The following is a 17,093-nucleotide window of genomic DNA, read 5'->3' on the forward strand; positions in this document are numbered from 1 at the left end:
CCCCCACAGCGTGGCAGCAGCAGCCGTGGCCCCTCTGGGACACCCAGGTCCCCGGCACAGGGCCAGGGCTGCGGGTGGATGTCCCCGTCCTGGCCACCAGCTCCGGCTTGTCCCACGGGCAGCTGCCCCCTCCCTGCCTGGGCTCCCCAGGCTCACCCGAGGAGGGGTCTCCACTCCTTTTGCTCCTTCCCTGGGGGACTTGTCCCCCTGCCCAGGTGGGGCACAAAGCCTCTGTGGCACAGGCAGGGTGGCACGAGGTGACAACGCTGCTGAGATTGCCCCCCCCCCCCCCCACCCCGTGCTCTGCTCTCTGGCATCAATCCCCTTGCTCCCAATCCTTCCTGCTCGCAGGCCAGCTTTATTTTTAGCCCCTGGCTGCTTTCTGTCTTTGAGGGGGGGGGTTGGTTCTTCCCAGGGCAGGGAGAGGGTCTGCCACGGACTGCAGCCCCCCCGCCCCCGCAGGGGAGGCAGCCGCCCCACGGCAGCACGGGGCAGGTGGGGGTTTGGGGGCAGATTAGGTGGAGTTGGCTGGATTAGCCATGTAAAACTGTCTCAGAGACGATTACTAAAAGCAGCGGAGAGGGAAGGCTGGGTGGGGACAGCGCAAGGGGCTGGGGGGCTGCCTGTAATCCCCCTTCCCCCCTCAACCCCTAAAAGCCGCTTAGGGAGTGCAGTTCCTCCAAGGATACGGCCTGGGGCTGAGCTGGGTGGTGGGGTTCCTCCAGGATGGGGTACGGCAGCCCCAGGGCTGGCCGAGTGAGACGGCAGCACCTCCGGAGCCTGAGCATCCTCCATTCCCAGGACGGGAGGTCAGCCCGGACCGCTCCGTTTCCGAGCACGGGGAAACTGAGGCACGAGCGCTGATGCCTTCTAAGCTCGAGCTGGGAAGGAAACCAGGAATCCTGGTGCCTGAGCCTTGTTCTGGCAAGCGTCCTGCATGTTTCTCCAGGGAGAGAAACCCGAGGAGAGGACAAAAAGCTGCCCGGGATGGTCCAAGCCTGTCCGCCCCCCTCCCCGGGGGGCTGAGGCAGCCTGCTCCGATGCCAGCGCTGATCCCAGCTGCGTCAGCTCGGGGGCCTGTGCCAGGCTGCAGTCAGCAAAGCCGTAATCTCCCTCCGCTGGCAGCGCCCCAGCCCAGCAATTATGGGGCTGACCTGAGCTCGCCCGGCCGTGGCCGCAGTCCCCTGTGGGGAGTGGGTGCCAGGGCTGTGCTGGCAGCGGGAGGCAGGGGCTGAGCCCCATTTGGGGGGTGGGTGTGGGTGTCCCATCTCACCCTGGAGCGGGGTGAAGCGTACCCCTGCGGTGCACGGGGGTTGCAGGAGGTCACGTAAACCGGGTGGGTGGGTGGCTCATGTCTCCTGGAAGGCCAGAAAGCTACCGGTGCCCTGGGCTGCACCCAGAGCGGGGTGAGGGAGGGGATTCTGCTCTGGGGAGACCCCCCCCCCCCCTGCAGTGCTGGGGCCAGCTCGGGGGCCCCCAACAGCAGAAGGACACGGAGCTGCTCGAGCGGGGCCAGAGGAGGCCACGGAGATGCTGGGGGGGCTGGAGCAGCTCCCCTGGGGGGCCGGGCTGAGAGAGTTGGGGGGGTTCAGCCTGGAGAAGAGAAGGCTCCGGGGAGCCCTTCGAGCGGCCTCCCAGGGCTTAAAGGGGGGACAGGAAAGGTGGGGAGGGACTCTGGGTCAGGGGGTGGGGGTAGGACGAGGGGTGGCAGTTTTAAACTGAAAGAGGGCAGATTTAGGCTAGATCTAAGGAAGAAATATTTAATGATGTTGGTGGTGGAACACTGGCACAGGCTGCTCAGAGAGGGCGTGGATGTTCCGTCCCTGGAAAGGTTCAAGGCCAGGCTGGATGGGACTCTGAGCAACCTGATCTAGATGAAGATGTCCCTGCCCGTGGCAGGGGGGGTTGTGACTAGGTGACCTTTAAAGGTCCCTCCCAACCCAAAGTATTATTCTACAGCTCCCCCCCACCCCTTCCCGGGGCTCTCCTGCCTGCATCCCTGAGATCTGGCAGGGTGACGGGGTGACGCAGGGCTGTCCTCTCTCCCAGGGGGACGGGGACATCTCTGATGCTCCAGGGAAGAATTATACTAAAGCCCCAGGGCAGCTGGTGCCCCCGGGACAGGCACTGCCCGTTCCCGCAGAGCAGCAGCCTGGAAATGGGATAAACCAATGCCTTGGCCCCACCAAAGGTCACCACTCGGGGGGGGGCAGCAGCCCTGGCCCCCCCTGCCCATGGCTGGCTCTGCTCCCCCCCCCCCCGGGGACCTGCTGGTTGCTTTGTGTGCCATCCTCAGTGCCCTGCTGCACCCACCCCTCAGCCTCCTCCTGCAGCCCCCCCCACCCCGCATTGCTCCCAGGGGCTGGGTACCATCTGAGCCCCCCCAGCCCCAAGCCCTTGGGTTGTCACCAAGCGACACCCCCATCCTCCCCAAGCCCCCCCCGCCTCTTTCCCAGCTCATTTCACCCCCACTGCAGCCAACCTGGGGGCTACCGCCCTTCTGGGTGGGGGGGGGGGGTTGTGTGTGTGGATACTGGTGCCATCCCTGGGGGCTGCCCTCATCCCCCCCCCCCCCCCCCCGCCAAGCCTGATGTTTTGGGGGTCCCTAGCAGAGCAGCACACTCCCACAGGCTGGCCCCTCCATCCAGGGATCTGGGTGTCCCCCTTGTCCCCCTTGGGGTCCCCTCCATCTCCGCCCCCCCCCCCTCCCCAACCCTCGTGTCAGCTGTCGGAGGCAGGAGCCATGTGCGGCCGAGCACACATGGCTCCCCGCGCGGCACGGAGCTGTATTTTTAGCAGACGGTATCAAAAGCATAATTATGTCTGTTGTGGAAGCGCAGCCTCTTTTTCTGGCAGCTTTCAGCCAGCTCCCGCCGCAGAGGGCGACGAGGCACCATGCGGAGTGGCCCATGGGCAGGGGGCTCGGCCAGGCAGGGGCTGAGAGCCCCCCAGTTGCCACCAGGCAGGTAAGACCTTCCCTCCAACCCCCCCCCCCCCCCTCATTCTGGTGGGGGGACACACAGCACAACTCTTGCATCCCCCTCCATTATGTCCTCAAACATACACCTGCCCCCGGGCTGCTTTCACCCCACTGGTGAGGAAGAGGATGGTGGGTGGGAAGCGAGGTGGCAGGAGGGGCCAGGGAAGGGGTGTTCGAGGTGACGGGAGTGTGGGAGGACACAGCTGAAGGAATGCTGCATATCATCCCCCCAGCCGCCTGTCCCCCCCTCCCGGGACCCGTCTGTCCCCTGCCTGCACTGGCACCGAGGACAATTCCAGCTCCGCTTCCCAGCGCTGGAGCCACATCCCTGCCTTGACCCCAGAAGCTTTTGCCTGGGGATTTTTGGGGACCCCGCAGCACCAAGGGAAACTGAGGCACCGCCTTGCTCTGGCAGGAGGAGCCGCACAGGCAGCTGCCCGTCGATTGTGATTTTCTTTTCCCCCATCACCCGCCCGGTGCCGGCCTGCCCATCACCATGGCTGCCCGGCGGCGGGGCGCCCCGGGAGCGCGGTGGGGACAGAAGAGGGGTCCGGGCTGAGGGCAGGAGCCCCCGGATGCTCCCAGGTAGGTGCTGTCAGGACCCGGGCGGGTGGCAGGGGGTGCCCGTGTCCCTGGCTGCCATCCTAAGTCTTTGGCCCCCAGGAGTGAGCTTTTAATTACATCAAGGTATTTGAAGCCGGTTGCTGACGCTGGGCTGGGTAAAAAGGAGTCGGGGGGGGGTGGGGGTGGCACAGGGGGTGGCACAGGACAGGAACTGTGTGTCCCCCCTGCCGCCAGTGCTGGGACAGCTCCTCCTGCCTGTCCTCCCTTGGGGATGGGAAGCAGGGATGCGGGGAAAGGAGCATCCCCCCCCCCCGCTGTGTGTGGGGCTGGCACGCAGCCGTGGGCACGGGGAGAGGAAAAGCGGGGGGAGACACACACAGTGGTGAAGGTGGGTTGGCTGCGGGCAGCCGCGACATCCCCCGGTCCCCCTTTCCACAGCCGGACCCTCCTGATGGAGCCAAACTCTTGCTGCCTCCACCTCTTTGCCCCATCCCAGCCGTCCCCTCGAGAGCTGCCCCGCGGCAGGCGTGACCCCAGTGCTGCCCTCCCTTTGCTGGGGGGGGGGGGGGATGGGTGGGAGGTGCGTGGTGCAGCCCCCCAACCTTGGGGAGGGAGGGGGGAAGGGGTTCATCTCCCCCCCAGCAGCCAAGCAAGCGGGATTAGCGATGTTTACTCACCTTCCCGGGGGGAAAGCGGGCGATTAAGGGTCGGGAGCAGCGGCCGAGCCTGCGGCGGTGGGGCCGTCCCGGCAGCCGGGGCTGGAGGGGAGCGCAGGCTGCCAGAGCAGTTGGGCTGTGGCCCTAATTCCCAGAAAGCTGCTCGTGTGGGAGTGAGTGTCCTCCCGTGCCCTCCACTCCGCCGCAGCCTCCAGGCTCCTGAAGGTTTGACGTGGGGTTTTTTATTTTTTTTCTTGTTTTTTTTTTTTTGCTTCTTTTTAATTTTTTTTTTTTTTTTTTTTTTTTGAAGCACCGGGTGCAGATTAGCAAAAGCTCTCGCGGCCGTTGTGCCTGGTGCTGAGCGAGGGGGGAACGGAGCTGCCTTCTTCTGCCTGTGCCCTCATCTTCCTCACCTGCGCCCTCATCTTCCTCACCTGTGCCACGGTGGAGGCAGGTAGGTGCATGCCGGGCTCAGTGCTGGGGCTGGGAGGAGGAGAAAGGAGGAGGAGGAGGAGAAAGAGAAAGAGGAAGAAGAAGAAGAAGGAGGAGGAAGGGCTAGGGCTCTGTGGATGCAGAGAAAGCTGGAGGGGGCTCTGGGCAAGTGGGAGAGGGGCATGCTGAGTCCATTTTGCATGAGAAAAAGGCTGGCTACCAGGCTGTTTTCCCAGCTAGAGGTGATTTGTGGGTCTGGGGGCTGCGGAGCTCTTCCTCAGGGTGCCTGGAACTGGCCGGAGCATCAGCGCAGAGGGGGGGGCTGTTGGGGTACCAGTGAGCCTTCTGCACCGGGACCCCCGTCCATCCCCCTCCCCGGAGCTGGAGCACCCCGGTGCATCCCCGCCGTGGTCCCAGGGGGACGGCGTGGGGACAGTGTCCCTTCACCCCTCATCCTCGTAGTGTTTCTCCCCATCCTCCAGCACCGAGCAGGGCAGGGATGCCAAGGTTTCTAATTCGGGTGCTTCCGGCCTCCCGCAGCGTCTTTCTGGCCAGCGCTCGGCTCGTGGGTGTTCGCACTCCCTCTGCTCGCCCTCTGATTTAAGGGAAAAAACAGGGAGATTAGAGCTTTGGGGCTGGCTGTGCCAAGCCACCGAGGCAGAGCCTCCCCCCCACCCCGTGGGGGTGTTTTTCTCTCTCAGTAAAGTCTGAGCTGGCAAAATTCAAGCCCAGCCCAGATCCCCCCCTCCCACCCCCTCGATTTCCCTGGGGGACCCTCCGTGGGTTGTGCTGGGACAGGCAGGGAGTGGGGGGGGGGACCCCGGCTGGACCCCCCGCGCCGTGGGAAGCAGGCACGCAGCCCGCTCCTGGGGCGGAGGCGGGATGGTGGCCAAGCCCCAGAAAAGCTTGCCATCAGCGTGGCTACCCCGTGAGGGATGCGCTGGCCCTGGGGGAGGCTTCGCGAGGGCCTTGGGCTCCCCGGCACGGGAGGATGAGCCCCTCCGAGGGCAGCCGGGACAGCGGGGAGGGTACAGCGCCCGGAGATGCTGCCCCAGTGCAGGGTGGGAAAATCCCTCCTGTCCCTCCAGCATCCCCCCTGCTCGTAGCCCTGCCCCGCCAAGGGCTGCCCATGGCCCCCTTTTTGGGGCTTGCTGGCATCAGGGTGGCATGTCCGTCCCTCTCCCCGCCTGGCCCCTTCTCCGCCGCTCCCTCGGCACCGCCGTGATGGTCCCCATCACCCTGGGCACCCGCTGACCCCTCCGGCTGCACTGGGATGCTGCAGACCCCTCCTGGGGGTCCGTGCTGGCTGCCAGCTCCCCCCTTCCCAAACACCGCCCCCCCCCTCCCTCCAAGCCCTGCCAGAGCCACCATCCCTAGGGAGGGAATGGGAAGAGAGTTTTTCTTTCAGCACCTTCTCATCGCAGGAAGGCGCGGGCTCGCCCACGCCCCGAGCCCTGTCTGGGTCCCCTCCCTGTTCCCTGGCACCCAGTGGGTGCAGCGAGCAGCAGCCGGGCTCTGTGCTCCTCCCCCCCCCCCCAAAATCCTCCCCTCTGTGGCAAGCAGAGCTCAAGGGGATCCCGCTGTGGCTTCACCCACGCTGGAGGTGGGATGGGGAGCGGCGGCTGCCCGCCGGCATTGCAAAGGGACCCTGGTGGCACCCAGCACCCCAAGGCACGGCCAGCAAGGGTTAACCATGGCTCCTGCCTTCCCAGCGGGGCCAAACCGCTCGGCAGCTGTAACGAAGCCCGTGGTCTGATGTTTAATCACGCTGCTCGGCTCACGCGGGCCGTGGCCTGCCGTCACCCCAGCACCCCGTGCCCCCCGCCAGCCCCCGGGGGGCCGAGCCGTGCTGGGGGGAGGCTGTGCGGAGCAGCTGCGGTTTATGTAAGGCGTGCAGGGTGTCCCTGGGACACGCGCGCCTGTTACATAAACGCTACTGGTAGCAGCCCGTCTTTTACTGGGAGCCCAGAAATGGGGTGCCCACCTCGGGGAGGTGGGGGGGGGGGGACGGGACACACAACCCCCTTGGGGTGCTGCTGACCCGTGCACCCGGCTGGAGCATCGCCCTCGGGAGCGGGAAATGGGGTGGTGGGAGCTGGTGGGTTTGGGGTCGGTGGCTGGTGGGGAGCACGGGCAGGGTGATGGGGCCCGGCTGGGGTGTGTGCAAGCCCGGTGGGCTGCAGGGTGGGGGTTGAAGTGGCCCCATGTACCCGTCGGGGTGCTGTCGTGCTCTGCGTTAGCCCCTCGGCACCCCTTGGATCCCACCCGACTGCTGGGGGCTCCGCAGCCAGGAGGGGAGGCAGAGGAGCTCTGCCTTCACCCCAGGCGGCTGGAGGAGGGATGGTGGCAGGGGGACCCTGGACTGTCGCACAGATTGAGGCCAGATCCTTACTATTTGGGCAAAACCGAAGGGGTCGTGAGCTCCTGGGACCCCCCCCAACCCATGAGGCGGCCGCATGCTCCGTGCCAGGAGTGTCGCTGCCATCCCGCCGCCCCAACCCTGGTCCCAGGACGCTTGGCCCCTTCCCGGGGTCTCTCCCGTTCCGGATTCACGGGCGGCCGGCATCTTTCATCGGCGACGGGGCGGCACGGCCGGCGTTGCCGAACAAAGGGCGCTTTCTTCGCGCGGGGCGCAGAGCACACCTGCCCGCCTTGGCACCCCCGGGGTTGGGTGGCACACACACCTCCCCCCCCCCCCCCCCTCCAGGCACCGTGCCGGTTCCTGGGCGTCAGCAGCCGCCCTCTCGCCCGCCCAGTCGCTGGGGGAACCGGCGGAGGCTGCGCGCTGGCGGGGAGCAGAGCCCTCGCCTCCTCTTGCCGTCGCTCGCCCCAAGATGCTCAAGGCTGCCTAGAGCCGGGGGAAGATCCTGCTCGCCGCCGCTCCTTTGGGTACCCCTCGCCCTGATTTCCCCCCCCCACCCCAGCACGCCGGGACCCCCCCACTCATAGGACAATAAGAAGCACAAAGCCCCCCCAAACCAATGGATCAAAAACTCCAGCTCCAGCATTCGGAGAAGAACGTCCCCAGGGCCACCCAGGCGGCTTTTTGCCTCCTTCAGATCCCGGAGCCGGACCCCTTCAGCCTGTGGGTCTAGTTGCTCCCCCCCCACACACACACGCACCCCCCCAACACCCCGGTTTCGCCTCTCCGGGACCCGGTGCCGCCGGCGGAGTCACCCGCTCGTCCTCGCTGCCGCAGGGGAGGTGGCGGGGTCCCCGATGGACCCTCCAGGTAGCTGGTTGTGGTGTGGGATGCTCGGTGGAGCTGCGGGACCGGCTTCTTCTGCTCTGGCTGGGATGAATGGGCAGGGGAGAACACCCCTGGGGGGGTTGGGGGCACCCCAGGGGTGCCCTCTGGGGCACCGGGAGGGACCTGTGCTGGGAGCAGCTTCTCAGTACTGGGGAGGGTGGGTGGGAGAGCCTGGCTGGGTCCTACGCCCTGGAGGGAGAGGGGTGAGTATGCCCAGGGTGCCCCCACACCCCAAGGTGTCCATCCGTTCCGTCCCCCCCCCGCAAGGGTGTCTCTGCTTGGGCAGGGTGTCCCAGGGTGCTTCCCAAGCAGGGGGAGCAGTGTGGGAATGGGGGCTTTGACCTCCCCGGGGAAGGGGCCGTGGGGGGGACAGGCGCCTCTGGGGACACACATCGGGGTGGCTCCGTTCTCCCCCCCAGCAGGGCTGCGATTTTGGCTTGGGGCTGGGTGACCCCAGTGCTTGTCCCCCTCTGCTTCTCCGGCTGCTGGGCAGGGAGGGCTGCGGGGGGGGGACACACACAGCGGGTGACATTTATTGCGCCGGGAAGGGGTGTGATCGCCAGCTGCTCCGGGGACTGGCTCTGAACCCCACGTCTGTGTGTGGCCTGGGTCCCCGAGGAGTGTTAATCCAGCAAATCCCCCCCCCCGCCCCCCGGCATTTCTACCGGGAGGGGCCTTTGGGAGCTCCCCCCCTCTCTCCCCCCCCACCTCATTGCAAACCCTCCTGGGAAGTGCAGCCCAGCCCTGGCTGGAGGCAAATACCTGCGTGGGGCAAGGCCTCCCCACGCTGGGTGCCAGCGGCCGGGCGTGGGGCCAGGCTGGGCGTGGAGAGACGGGTGGGCGCGAGGTGTGTCCTGGTCGCCAGCCCCACCACCACCCCCCCCCAGGCTGTGGGCAAGGAGGGGTGGGATGGGGTGGGGGACCCCACATTCCAGCCACGTGCCCTCCCCGGATCGTGCATCCCGCGGGGCACGGGGGATCCCGGGGTCCCCTCACTGTGTTGGGGAGTGTCCCATCCGGTATGGGAGGATGGAGCTGGAGGGGGGGCGGGGGGTGTGGGGGTTGAAAGCAGCCCCCCTCAATCCCTGTGCTCTGCCTGCAGGGTCCAGCCAGCCTGGGACGGCGCTGAGCACCACATGAGCGGCAGGAGCAGCATGGCCAGCGACACGAGGATGGGGGAGACCCCACCGCGATGGAGGAGAGCCCAGGAGGACGCCCCAGGGATGGAGAGCAGGGGGATGGTTTTACCCCAAAACGCCGAGCTGGGACTCCCAGGCTACCCAGAGCCCGGCAAACTGAGCTACGGAACGGAGAAGGGGTGTCCCTGGAAGGGCTCCAAGGGATTTTTGGGGTCAGGCAGGGAGCTTGCCGGTGACCGGCTGGGCTGCCCCTACCCACCGGCCGCACCGTGCCTGCGGGACGCTTTGTGCCGCCCCAAGGATGGAGCCGAGCTCCCGCCGCTGCTGCCGCCGCCGCCCAGGAACGGGCAACCCAAAGCGGGCTGGGCTGAACCCTGCAAGGAGCACCCGGGGCCACGGTGGGCTGAGGCCTGTTCTGGCCCCCCTGGCCCTTTACAGCCACGCATACCACCGCTCCCCCCTGCCCTTCCCCGGGACGGAGAGCCAGCGCCCTGACCCCCCCGGCAAGCCCTGCGCTGCCACGGGGGATGGAGCCGGTGACCCCCGGGCTTTCCGCCACTGCCCCTTCCTCCTGTCCTCTCTGCTGCCCACCGGACCCCCCGCTGACCCCCCGTTTGGCAACGGGGGACCAGAGGGACCAGGGGCAATGGGTGACGGGCGTCTGGCTGGCATGGACTGGCGCCTGGGCTCCTACGCGCCCACCTGGGGCCACCCCCTTTATTTGGGGGTCCCATCGAGGTGCAAGGCGGCTCCGAGCCCCTTTGACGACTGCTCCAGCTCAGGGAACAAGGTAGGCAACCCCGGATGGCTCTAGCTCTGGAGCGGGGATGCTCAGGGCTCCGCGCCCCTCCCTGTGCCCCCCAACTCCCTGGGGTGATAGCGGGCTCCAGCCTCTGCTGAACCCGGTTGGGAGCGGTGGGTTGCGAAAGGCGATGCCGGCACCCACGCCCATGGCAGCGAGCAGGATGCTGCCCACCCCCCCCCCCCCCCCAGATTGCTCCTGCAGCTTGGCCGGGGGGGTGTCCCAGCTCCCCCCCCACCCCCCAGGGATGGGGCAACGTGCTCCTGGGGAGGTGGGGGGGGGGGTGGGAATGATGCAAGCCCCCGGGCTGAGTCACGGAGGTGGCGGGAGGCAGAGCCCGTGGGTGCGCCCGTCGCGCCCCGTGCCGCTGCGGCTCCCCATTCCTTTCCCACGCGGGCAGGGGTGACAGGGGCACCCCACGGGCTCGGCCAGCTGGGGCTGGAAAGCACTGGGCAGCTGCCCAGCTTGGGAGGGGGAAACTGAGGCAGGATCATGGGATGCTCCTCCTCACCACCTCTCAATGATGGAGGCGGGGGGACAGCGGCAGGGATGGGGACCCCCATCTGGCGTGACACCAGCCTTGACAGCCCCTCTGCACCCCTCCAGGAATTTTACCCGAAGAAAGATCCCATCTTCCACCCCCCTGCTGAAGACCAAGCGCCGTCGCAGCTGCTGGGCAAAGGCCAGGCAGGGGAGGATGGAGATGGGGAGGGGGTGCTGGCGGTGCCGGAGCTGTCGGGAGTCCCGGGAAGGGATGGCCGAGCGGGGGGAAGCTCGGTGGTGCCCGCTCCCCATGCCCACACGCCTCCCCCCGGCTCCAACCACCCCCTCTTCCTCCCACAGCCCGGCACAATGAGGGGCTGCGGGGGTCCCTGGGTGGGCGCAGAGCCCCACGCCACCGATTTCCCCCCGGAGCCGGGGTCAGGCTGGCCCTCTGAGCCCAAAAACAAGCGCCTGGCCTGCCAAAACCTCCAGCCCGGCTCACCGCCGGGATGCAGGGAGCCCGACCCATCGCCTCCACTCACGGATGGGCAATACCTGCCGGCCTTTGCCAAACCGGGGCCGACCCCAGCTTGCCTCTGCACCGCGCCGGGCTGCGATGGGTGCCCAGGGGTGGGCTATGGGGTGCTCAGCCCCTTCGAGCCCACCCTGGGCATCCCCGGCGGCCGTTTTCCATGCCCACCCAGCCACCACACCAAACTGAAGAAGACCTGGCTGACGCGGCACTCGGAGCAGTCGCTGCCGCAGTGCAAGGCTACCCGGCGGGACGGTGGCTACGAGCCGGCCGGCGAGGGCAAGCGCTCGGCCAAACGCCCGCACGGGCCCCACTGCTGCTGGCGAGGATGCTGGGGTGGCCAAACGGGGCTCAAAGGCCACCAAGGACCTGGCCATGGCACAGCTGGGTGATGGCACTGAGAGCGGGGGGGACCCAGGAGGAGAGGAGGATGGAGCTGGCAGAAGGAGGTAAAGTGGTGGGGTGCACGGCGGGGCTGGAGGGGGGGTGGAGGCAGCACCCCATTCCCCCGGGGGATTTTTGGGTCCTGGTTCCCTGCGCCCACAACACGAGCCGTGAACACGTGAGGGCAGGGAAATCTGCTGCGTTCGGGTTTTTCCCGGGCTGGCAGCAGCTCCCAGGGTGGGGGTGTCTAGAAATGTCCCTTTGGGGCAGCGCAGCACTCTTGGGTGTCATACCTGGGTGTCGCTGGGTCATCGCCCTCCTCGGGGAGGTACCGGCATCTCAGCCCTGACCTCTTGCAGATCTCCAGCCCTACTTTCCAGCCCTACTTCCTGGCCCAGTTTCCACCCCCCCGTCAAGGTGTGCCAGTCCCTCCCCGTCGCTGTGTCCCCTTGCACAGGGTGTCCCAAAGCACTGGCCTGTCTCCCCCCCCCCCAGATCCACCGAGCCGTGTCGGCCCGGAGCCGCGGTGCCTGCAGAGCGTGCCCTGCACCGCCCTGCCCGAGAGCATCCCGCGGTGCTGTGCCTGCGCTGCCCGGGCCGGGGGGGACCCCGAGGGGGAGGAAGAGGAGGAGGATCCCCCCGAAAGCACCTGCAGGCTGCTGCACTTCCGCAGGTGAGCCCTGGGGATGCGTGTTGGGGGTGCATGGAGCACCCTCTCTCATCACCCCGCTCCAGAGCATCACCTCCCTTCACCCCACTTGGGAGCACCCTCTTCTGTCACCCCACTTTAGAGCATCATCTCCTATCGCACTGCTTTAGAGCACCCTCTCCTGTCACCCCACTTTGGGGCATCCTTTCTCATCACCCCACTTTAGAGCATCATCTCCTATCGCACTGCTTTAGAGCACCCTCTCCTGTCACCCCACTTTGGGGCATCCTTTCTCATCACCCCACTTTAGAGCATCATCTCCTATCATCCCGCTTTAGAGCACCCTCTCCAGTCACCCCACTTTGGAGCATCCTCTCTCATCACCCTGCTTTGGACCACCCTCTTCTGTCACCCCACTTTAGAGCATCGTCTCCCATCACCCCGCTTTAGAGCACCCTCTCCTGTCACCCCACTTTAAAGTACCCGCTCCCATCACCCCACTTTAGAGCACCCCCTCTCCTGTCACCACGCTTTGGATCATCCTCTCTCATCCCCCTGCTTTGGACCACCCTCTTCTGTTACCCCACTTTAGAGCATCGTCTCCCATCACCCCGCTTTAGAGCACCCTCTCCTGTCACCCCACTTTGGAGTGTCCTCTCTTATCACTCTGCTTTAGAGCATCCTTTCCTGTCACCCCGCTTTGGAGCATCCTTTCTCATCACCCCACTTTCGAGCATCCTTTCTCATCACCCCACTTTCCAGCATCCTTTCTCATCACCCCATTTTAGAGCATCCTCTCCCGTCACCCCACTTTGAAGCACCCTCTCCTGTCACCCCTCCCGGTCCCTCTCTCCCGCAGGTTTGCCTTCGGGGCCGGCGGGGAGCTGAGCGTCGATGGTTTCTGCACCCTGGGGGAGGCAGAGGGGGAAACGCTGGGGCTGGAGGCAGCCGGCCCCGAGCTGGGGCAGCAGCAGCCTCTGCCTGGCTAAATATTTACTGGGGGTCCTGGGGGACCCCTTCTGCGAGGCCTGTCCGCAGGGACAGGGACACATGGCTGGGAGCCCCTGGCGGGCCCGAGGGTAAGTGGGGACCGGGGCGGGGGGGGTGGCACTGGGAGCACTGGGGAGGCTGAGGGCTGTGTTTCCTGCAGGGGTGACAGCCTGGAGGCGGGGGGAAGGAGCCCCCCAGCTCTGTGACGCCTGCCAGCGCGGCTTCTTCAACTCCCACTGGAGCTGCGCCAGATGTGGCTTCCAGCTGTGCCCCGACTGCCACCGCAGCAGGCGGGAGGCTGGTGGCCACGGTATGGGGACCTGGGGGGGGTTGGGAGGGGGCTTGAGAAGGGGGTGTCATCCCCCACGGGGGCTTGGAGGGGACAAACGCACCCTGTCTCCGACGTAGAGGGTCCGGCGTGGCCACCTGAGTGCATCCCCGGGCGAGACCATCACATCACGTCCCTTGTCCCCACGCAGTTTGTCCCCACCCGTGGTGAGTGTGTCCCCATGTCCCCCCCGTGACAGCACCCCCCCCCCCCCCCCCCGTGACACCCCCCTGCCCAGGGCTGACCAGCTTGTCTCCATCTGTCCCCAGTTCTGACCAGGCTCTGGGAGCTGCTGCACGAGGTCCGGGTCAAATTCGGCATCGAGTCGCACTGTCCCTGCGGGGGGGGGCGTGCAGAGCCCCCTGGGAGCAGGCAGGTATGGGGGGGGGAGGGGGGGGGAAATGGGTGCAGGAGCACCCCAACCCCTGAAACAGGGTGTCTGGGGGGTGGGGGGGTGTGGATGATGCTGGGGAGGGGACCGGCTGTGGGGATGGGGGATGTGGGGGTGTCCCCCCCTCCCCTGATGCCCGTATGGATTGGGGTGTTTCAGGAGCCGACGGGGGCTGCGATGGGGACCCCCCTGCCCAGCAGCGATGGCCAAGCTGACACCTCCCAGCCCATCCAGGAAGGTAGGGCCAGCTATGACCCCCCCCCGCCGCTGTGGGGGGGGTCAGGGATGCTGCACCCCATCCCTTACAGGGTGCTGGGGGGGGAGGGGGGAGGGCGGGTTGAGAGGCAGCAGAGGACACGGGCAGCCCTGACCCCTCTCTTCCCCCGAGCAGAGGGCCTCAGGGGGGGGCCACCATCACCGGGGCATCCCCCTCCCGGGGGGGCCGTGCAGACCACCACCCTCTGTGACCTCCTGGCCTCCACCGCCGTCAAGCTGTGCCTGGGGCAGGACGGGGTGCGCATGGCCTTCGCCCCCGTTTCGCCCGCCTTGCCTAGCGTGAGTCCTGGGGTGCCCCCCCACACCCCCCAGCACACCCCTCAGCAGGACTGAGGTGGGGGGGGGGGGCCAGGGTGGGTTGATGGGGCCCCCCCCCCCCTTCTCCAGGACAACCGCCTGACCAGCATCCTGGACAGCATCATCGCCCGCGTGGTGGAGAGGAAGATCCAGGAGAGGCAGGCGGGGGGGGGCGAGCTGACCCCCCCCGGCCCCCCTGACCCCCCCACCTCCCACTGCATTCTGGCACCCAGCGGGCTGCTCTGGCTGCATGACCCCGGCCACGCCAGCAACTACAAACTCTTCCAGGAGCATTGGCGGCGGGGCCAGGTGGGTGAGATTCCCCCCCCCCATCATATCCCAGGGATGCACGCTGGCATCGCAAACACCACCCCCCCCCCCCAAAATCCACCCCCGCCACCCCAGCTCTGCTAAACCCCGGCTGCCCCGGCAGCCTGTCCTTGTTTCAGGGTTGCAGAAGCGGCTGGAGGGGCGGCTGTGGGGGCCGGAGTCCTTTTGCCCGGCGCGGGGGGGAGCGGGCGGTGGAGGCGGTGAACCTCCGGGCACCACCGGGCCGAGTCAGGATGAGCAGCCGGGAATTTTGGGACGGCTTCGCCGCCAGCGCAGGTGGGGGGTGCGACGAGTTTGCGGGGTCTCAAGGGCAACTCTGGGGTTGTAAAAGGTGGGAGGTGGGAGGGGAGGTGGGGGGGGGGGGGGGTGGGGGGGGGGCAACCTGTGCATCCCCGCGTGTGACCCATCCCGCAGCATCGACGGAGCAGGGTGGTGGGGACCTGCTGAAGCTGGAAAGTGGCTTTGGGGACATGGAGCTGTGCCGGTAAGTGACAGCAGAGGCTTCCAGCGGGGCGGAGGGGGGGGGATCCCAGTATGGGATGGAGCGAGCAGGGTTTGGGGGCAGCGGGGGTGGGCTCTGCCAGCGCCGGTTCCCGGTGCCCGCGGACCTCAAGCACGGCGCCTGCCGCCACAGGGCCACCAACTTGAGCACCAGCTTGCCACTGCCGGAGTATTGCGGGCCCGCTGGCCGCCTCAACCTGGCTACCTACCTGCGGGGCCGGCGCTGGCTGCGCCCACGAGTCTGCGTGGCTTACGGTGAGTGCCGGCAGCACCGCGATGCTCGGGGGGGGGGGGGTGTGCGTGTGTGGGGGGGTGTAAAGTGGGGGGCTGAGCTGAAGGGAATGGAGGGCGGGGGTGTGTGCGTGTGTGTGTGTGGGGGGGGGTGTGTGTGTGTCCCCCCACCACCCATGACGATTCTCACAGGCGTCCATCCTCAAGACCGGACCATCGGGACCAAAAATCTGACGGTGGAGGCGGCCGATTCCATCAGCGTCCTGGTGCACGCCGCGGCGCGGCTGCCCGAGTGGCCGGCGGCACGGCAGGGTAAGGTGGGACCATAAAGCGGGGGGGCACCTCCACCCCACTTTGTCCCCTCCAACGGCCCCCCCCCCCCCCCCAGCATCTTAAGCACCCCTTTGCCCACAGACCTGCTCCTCCAAGCCGATGCTGATGGCGTGGACACGCCGCTGAAGGAGCGGCTCTGGGATGCCGGCAGCCGGCCCGGCGCCCTGTGGCACATCTTCCGTGCCGAGGATGCCGGCCGCATCCGGGATTTCTTGCAGAAGGTGGGTGCCATCACACCCCCCCCCCCCACCCCGGCACAGCCCCTGGCCTCAACCAGCCGCCAGTTCTCCTCACCCCCCCTCCTCATACACATCCCCCCGCAGATGTGTGAGGACCAAGGGCAGGAGGGGGCGGCCACAGGCGGAGCCCCCCGGCCGCTACCTGGACCTCTCGCTGCGGAGGCGGCTGCGTGAGGAGTGTGGGGTGAGCGGCTGGACCCTCCTCCAGTTCCTGGGGGACGCGGTGCTGGTCCCCGCCGGGGCTCCCCACCAGGTCTGCACAAAACACCCCCCCCACACACACACACACCACCAACCCCTGCGGGCAGCTCTTTGGGGTGCAGCTGTGCCAAAGGCCCCCCTGGGGAAACTGAGGCATGGCTGAGCCCCCCCCCCCTCTACCCCCCACCCTTGACGCCGCTGTGCCGTGGGGCAGGTACAGACCCTCACCGGGACCATCACCGTGGAGCAGCGGTTCCTCTCCCCCGAGAACATCACCCGCGTCCGGGACCACAGCACCCACCTCCCCGGGGCCGCCCCCCAGCTCTGCGCCCAGGTGGGTGGGTGCCGGTGTGTGTACTGGGGGGGAGGTCAGCACCAACCCCCCCCCCTTCACACCCTCCTCTTTGCACCCTTGAAGCTGGACGGCGTGATCTTCTCCGCTGTGCGGGAGGCCGTGGGAGTCCTGCGAGGCTGCAAGTGAGGCGGCCGCGGCACGCCGGGAGGATGCTCGGCCCAAACCGGGGCCACGGGGCTGCCCCTCGCCGGGCGCTTTGCTCCGCCGTCACCCGAGGAGGCTCGGGGCAGCCGGGGAATAAAATCTGCAACGTGCCAGGGCCGCCGGCACCACCAGCACCCGCCTCGGCGTCTCTCTCCTGGGTGTCAGTCGCCCCCCACCCACAGTCACGGAGCTCCCCGGTCGTCCTGGGGATTGGGGGGGGGGGGGGGTGGCTGGCAGCATGTCCCGGTGGCTCCCAGCCCTTGGCGACTGGCTGAGGACACCGGTGAGATGAGTTTGTCGCGGTCTCTGCGCTAACCGGGAGCTGGAAAACATCTGGAGGCGGCAGCTGGTCCCTGCGCAGAGGTTTGGGGTCCTGGGGGGGGGGGGGGGGGGGGCTCCATCCTGCTCTGCACCGGGGTGCAGGGGGGGCTCTGCTCTGCTCTGCTCTGCTCAGGACCGGTGCCTGGAGCTGCACCCTCCCCAAGGAAAACAGGGGGAGTGTGGGGGGAAAGGGGGTGCCCCCCCCCGCTATTGGGGGTGCGACGTTGCACCCCGCGCTGCGCCAGGCGCTGCACAGCACCAGCAGCGGGCACAGCAGGATAGGGA

General features: G+C 67.5%; 1 protein-coding gene across 1 annotated transcript; it reads left to right on the forward strand.

Moving 5' to 3' along the window:
* The first annotated feature begins 2,695 nt into the window (after positions 1-2,695).
* HR (HR lysine demethylase and nuclear receptor corepressor) lies at positions 2,696-16,621 on the forward strand. The gene is given in 25 exon segments (XM_042801441.1): positions 2,696-2,966; positions 3,396-3,565; positions 4,511-4,654; positions 8,985-9,432; positions 9,434-9,811; positions 10,430-11,216; positions 11,718-11,895; positions 12,731-12,803; positions 12,805-12,900; positions 12,902-12,950; positions 13,031-13,171; positions 13,270-13,356; positions 13,459-13,565; positions 13,740-13,818; positions 13,972-14,135; positions 14,244-14,462; positions 14,587-14,657; positions 14,659-14,759; positions 14,898-14,967; positions 15,118-15,239; positions 15,408-15,527; positions 15,630-15,769; positions 15,888-16,040; positions 16,203-16,322; positions 16,407-16,621. Coding segments are annotated over 22 exon segments (3,732 nt in total). The 5' UTR covers positions 2,696-2,966; positions 3,396-3,565; positions 4,511-4,654; positions 8,985-9,018; the 3' UTR covers positions 16,470-16,621.
* The last annotated feature ends 472 nt before the right edge of the window (positions 16,622-17,093 follow it).

This window comes from Tyto alba, unplaced genomic scaffold (assembly GCF_018691265.1).
Source record: "Tyto alba isolate M040663 unplaced genomic scaffold, T.alba_DEE_v4.0 Super-Scaffold_34, whole genome shotgun sequence".
In the NCBI taxonomy this organism is placed as follows: domain Eukaryota; kingdom Metazoa; phylum Chordata; class Aves; order Strigiformes; family Tytonidae; genus Tyto; species Tyto alba.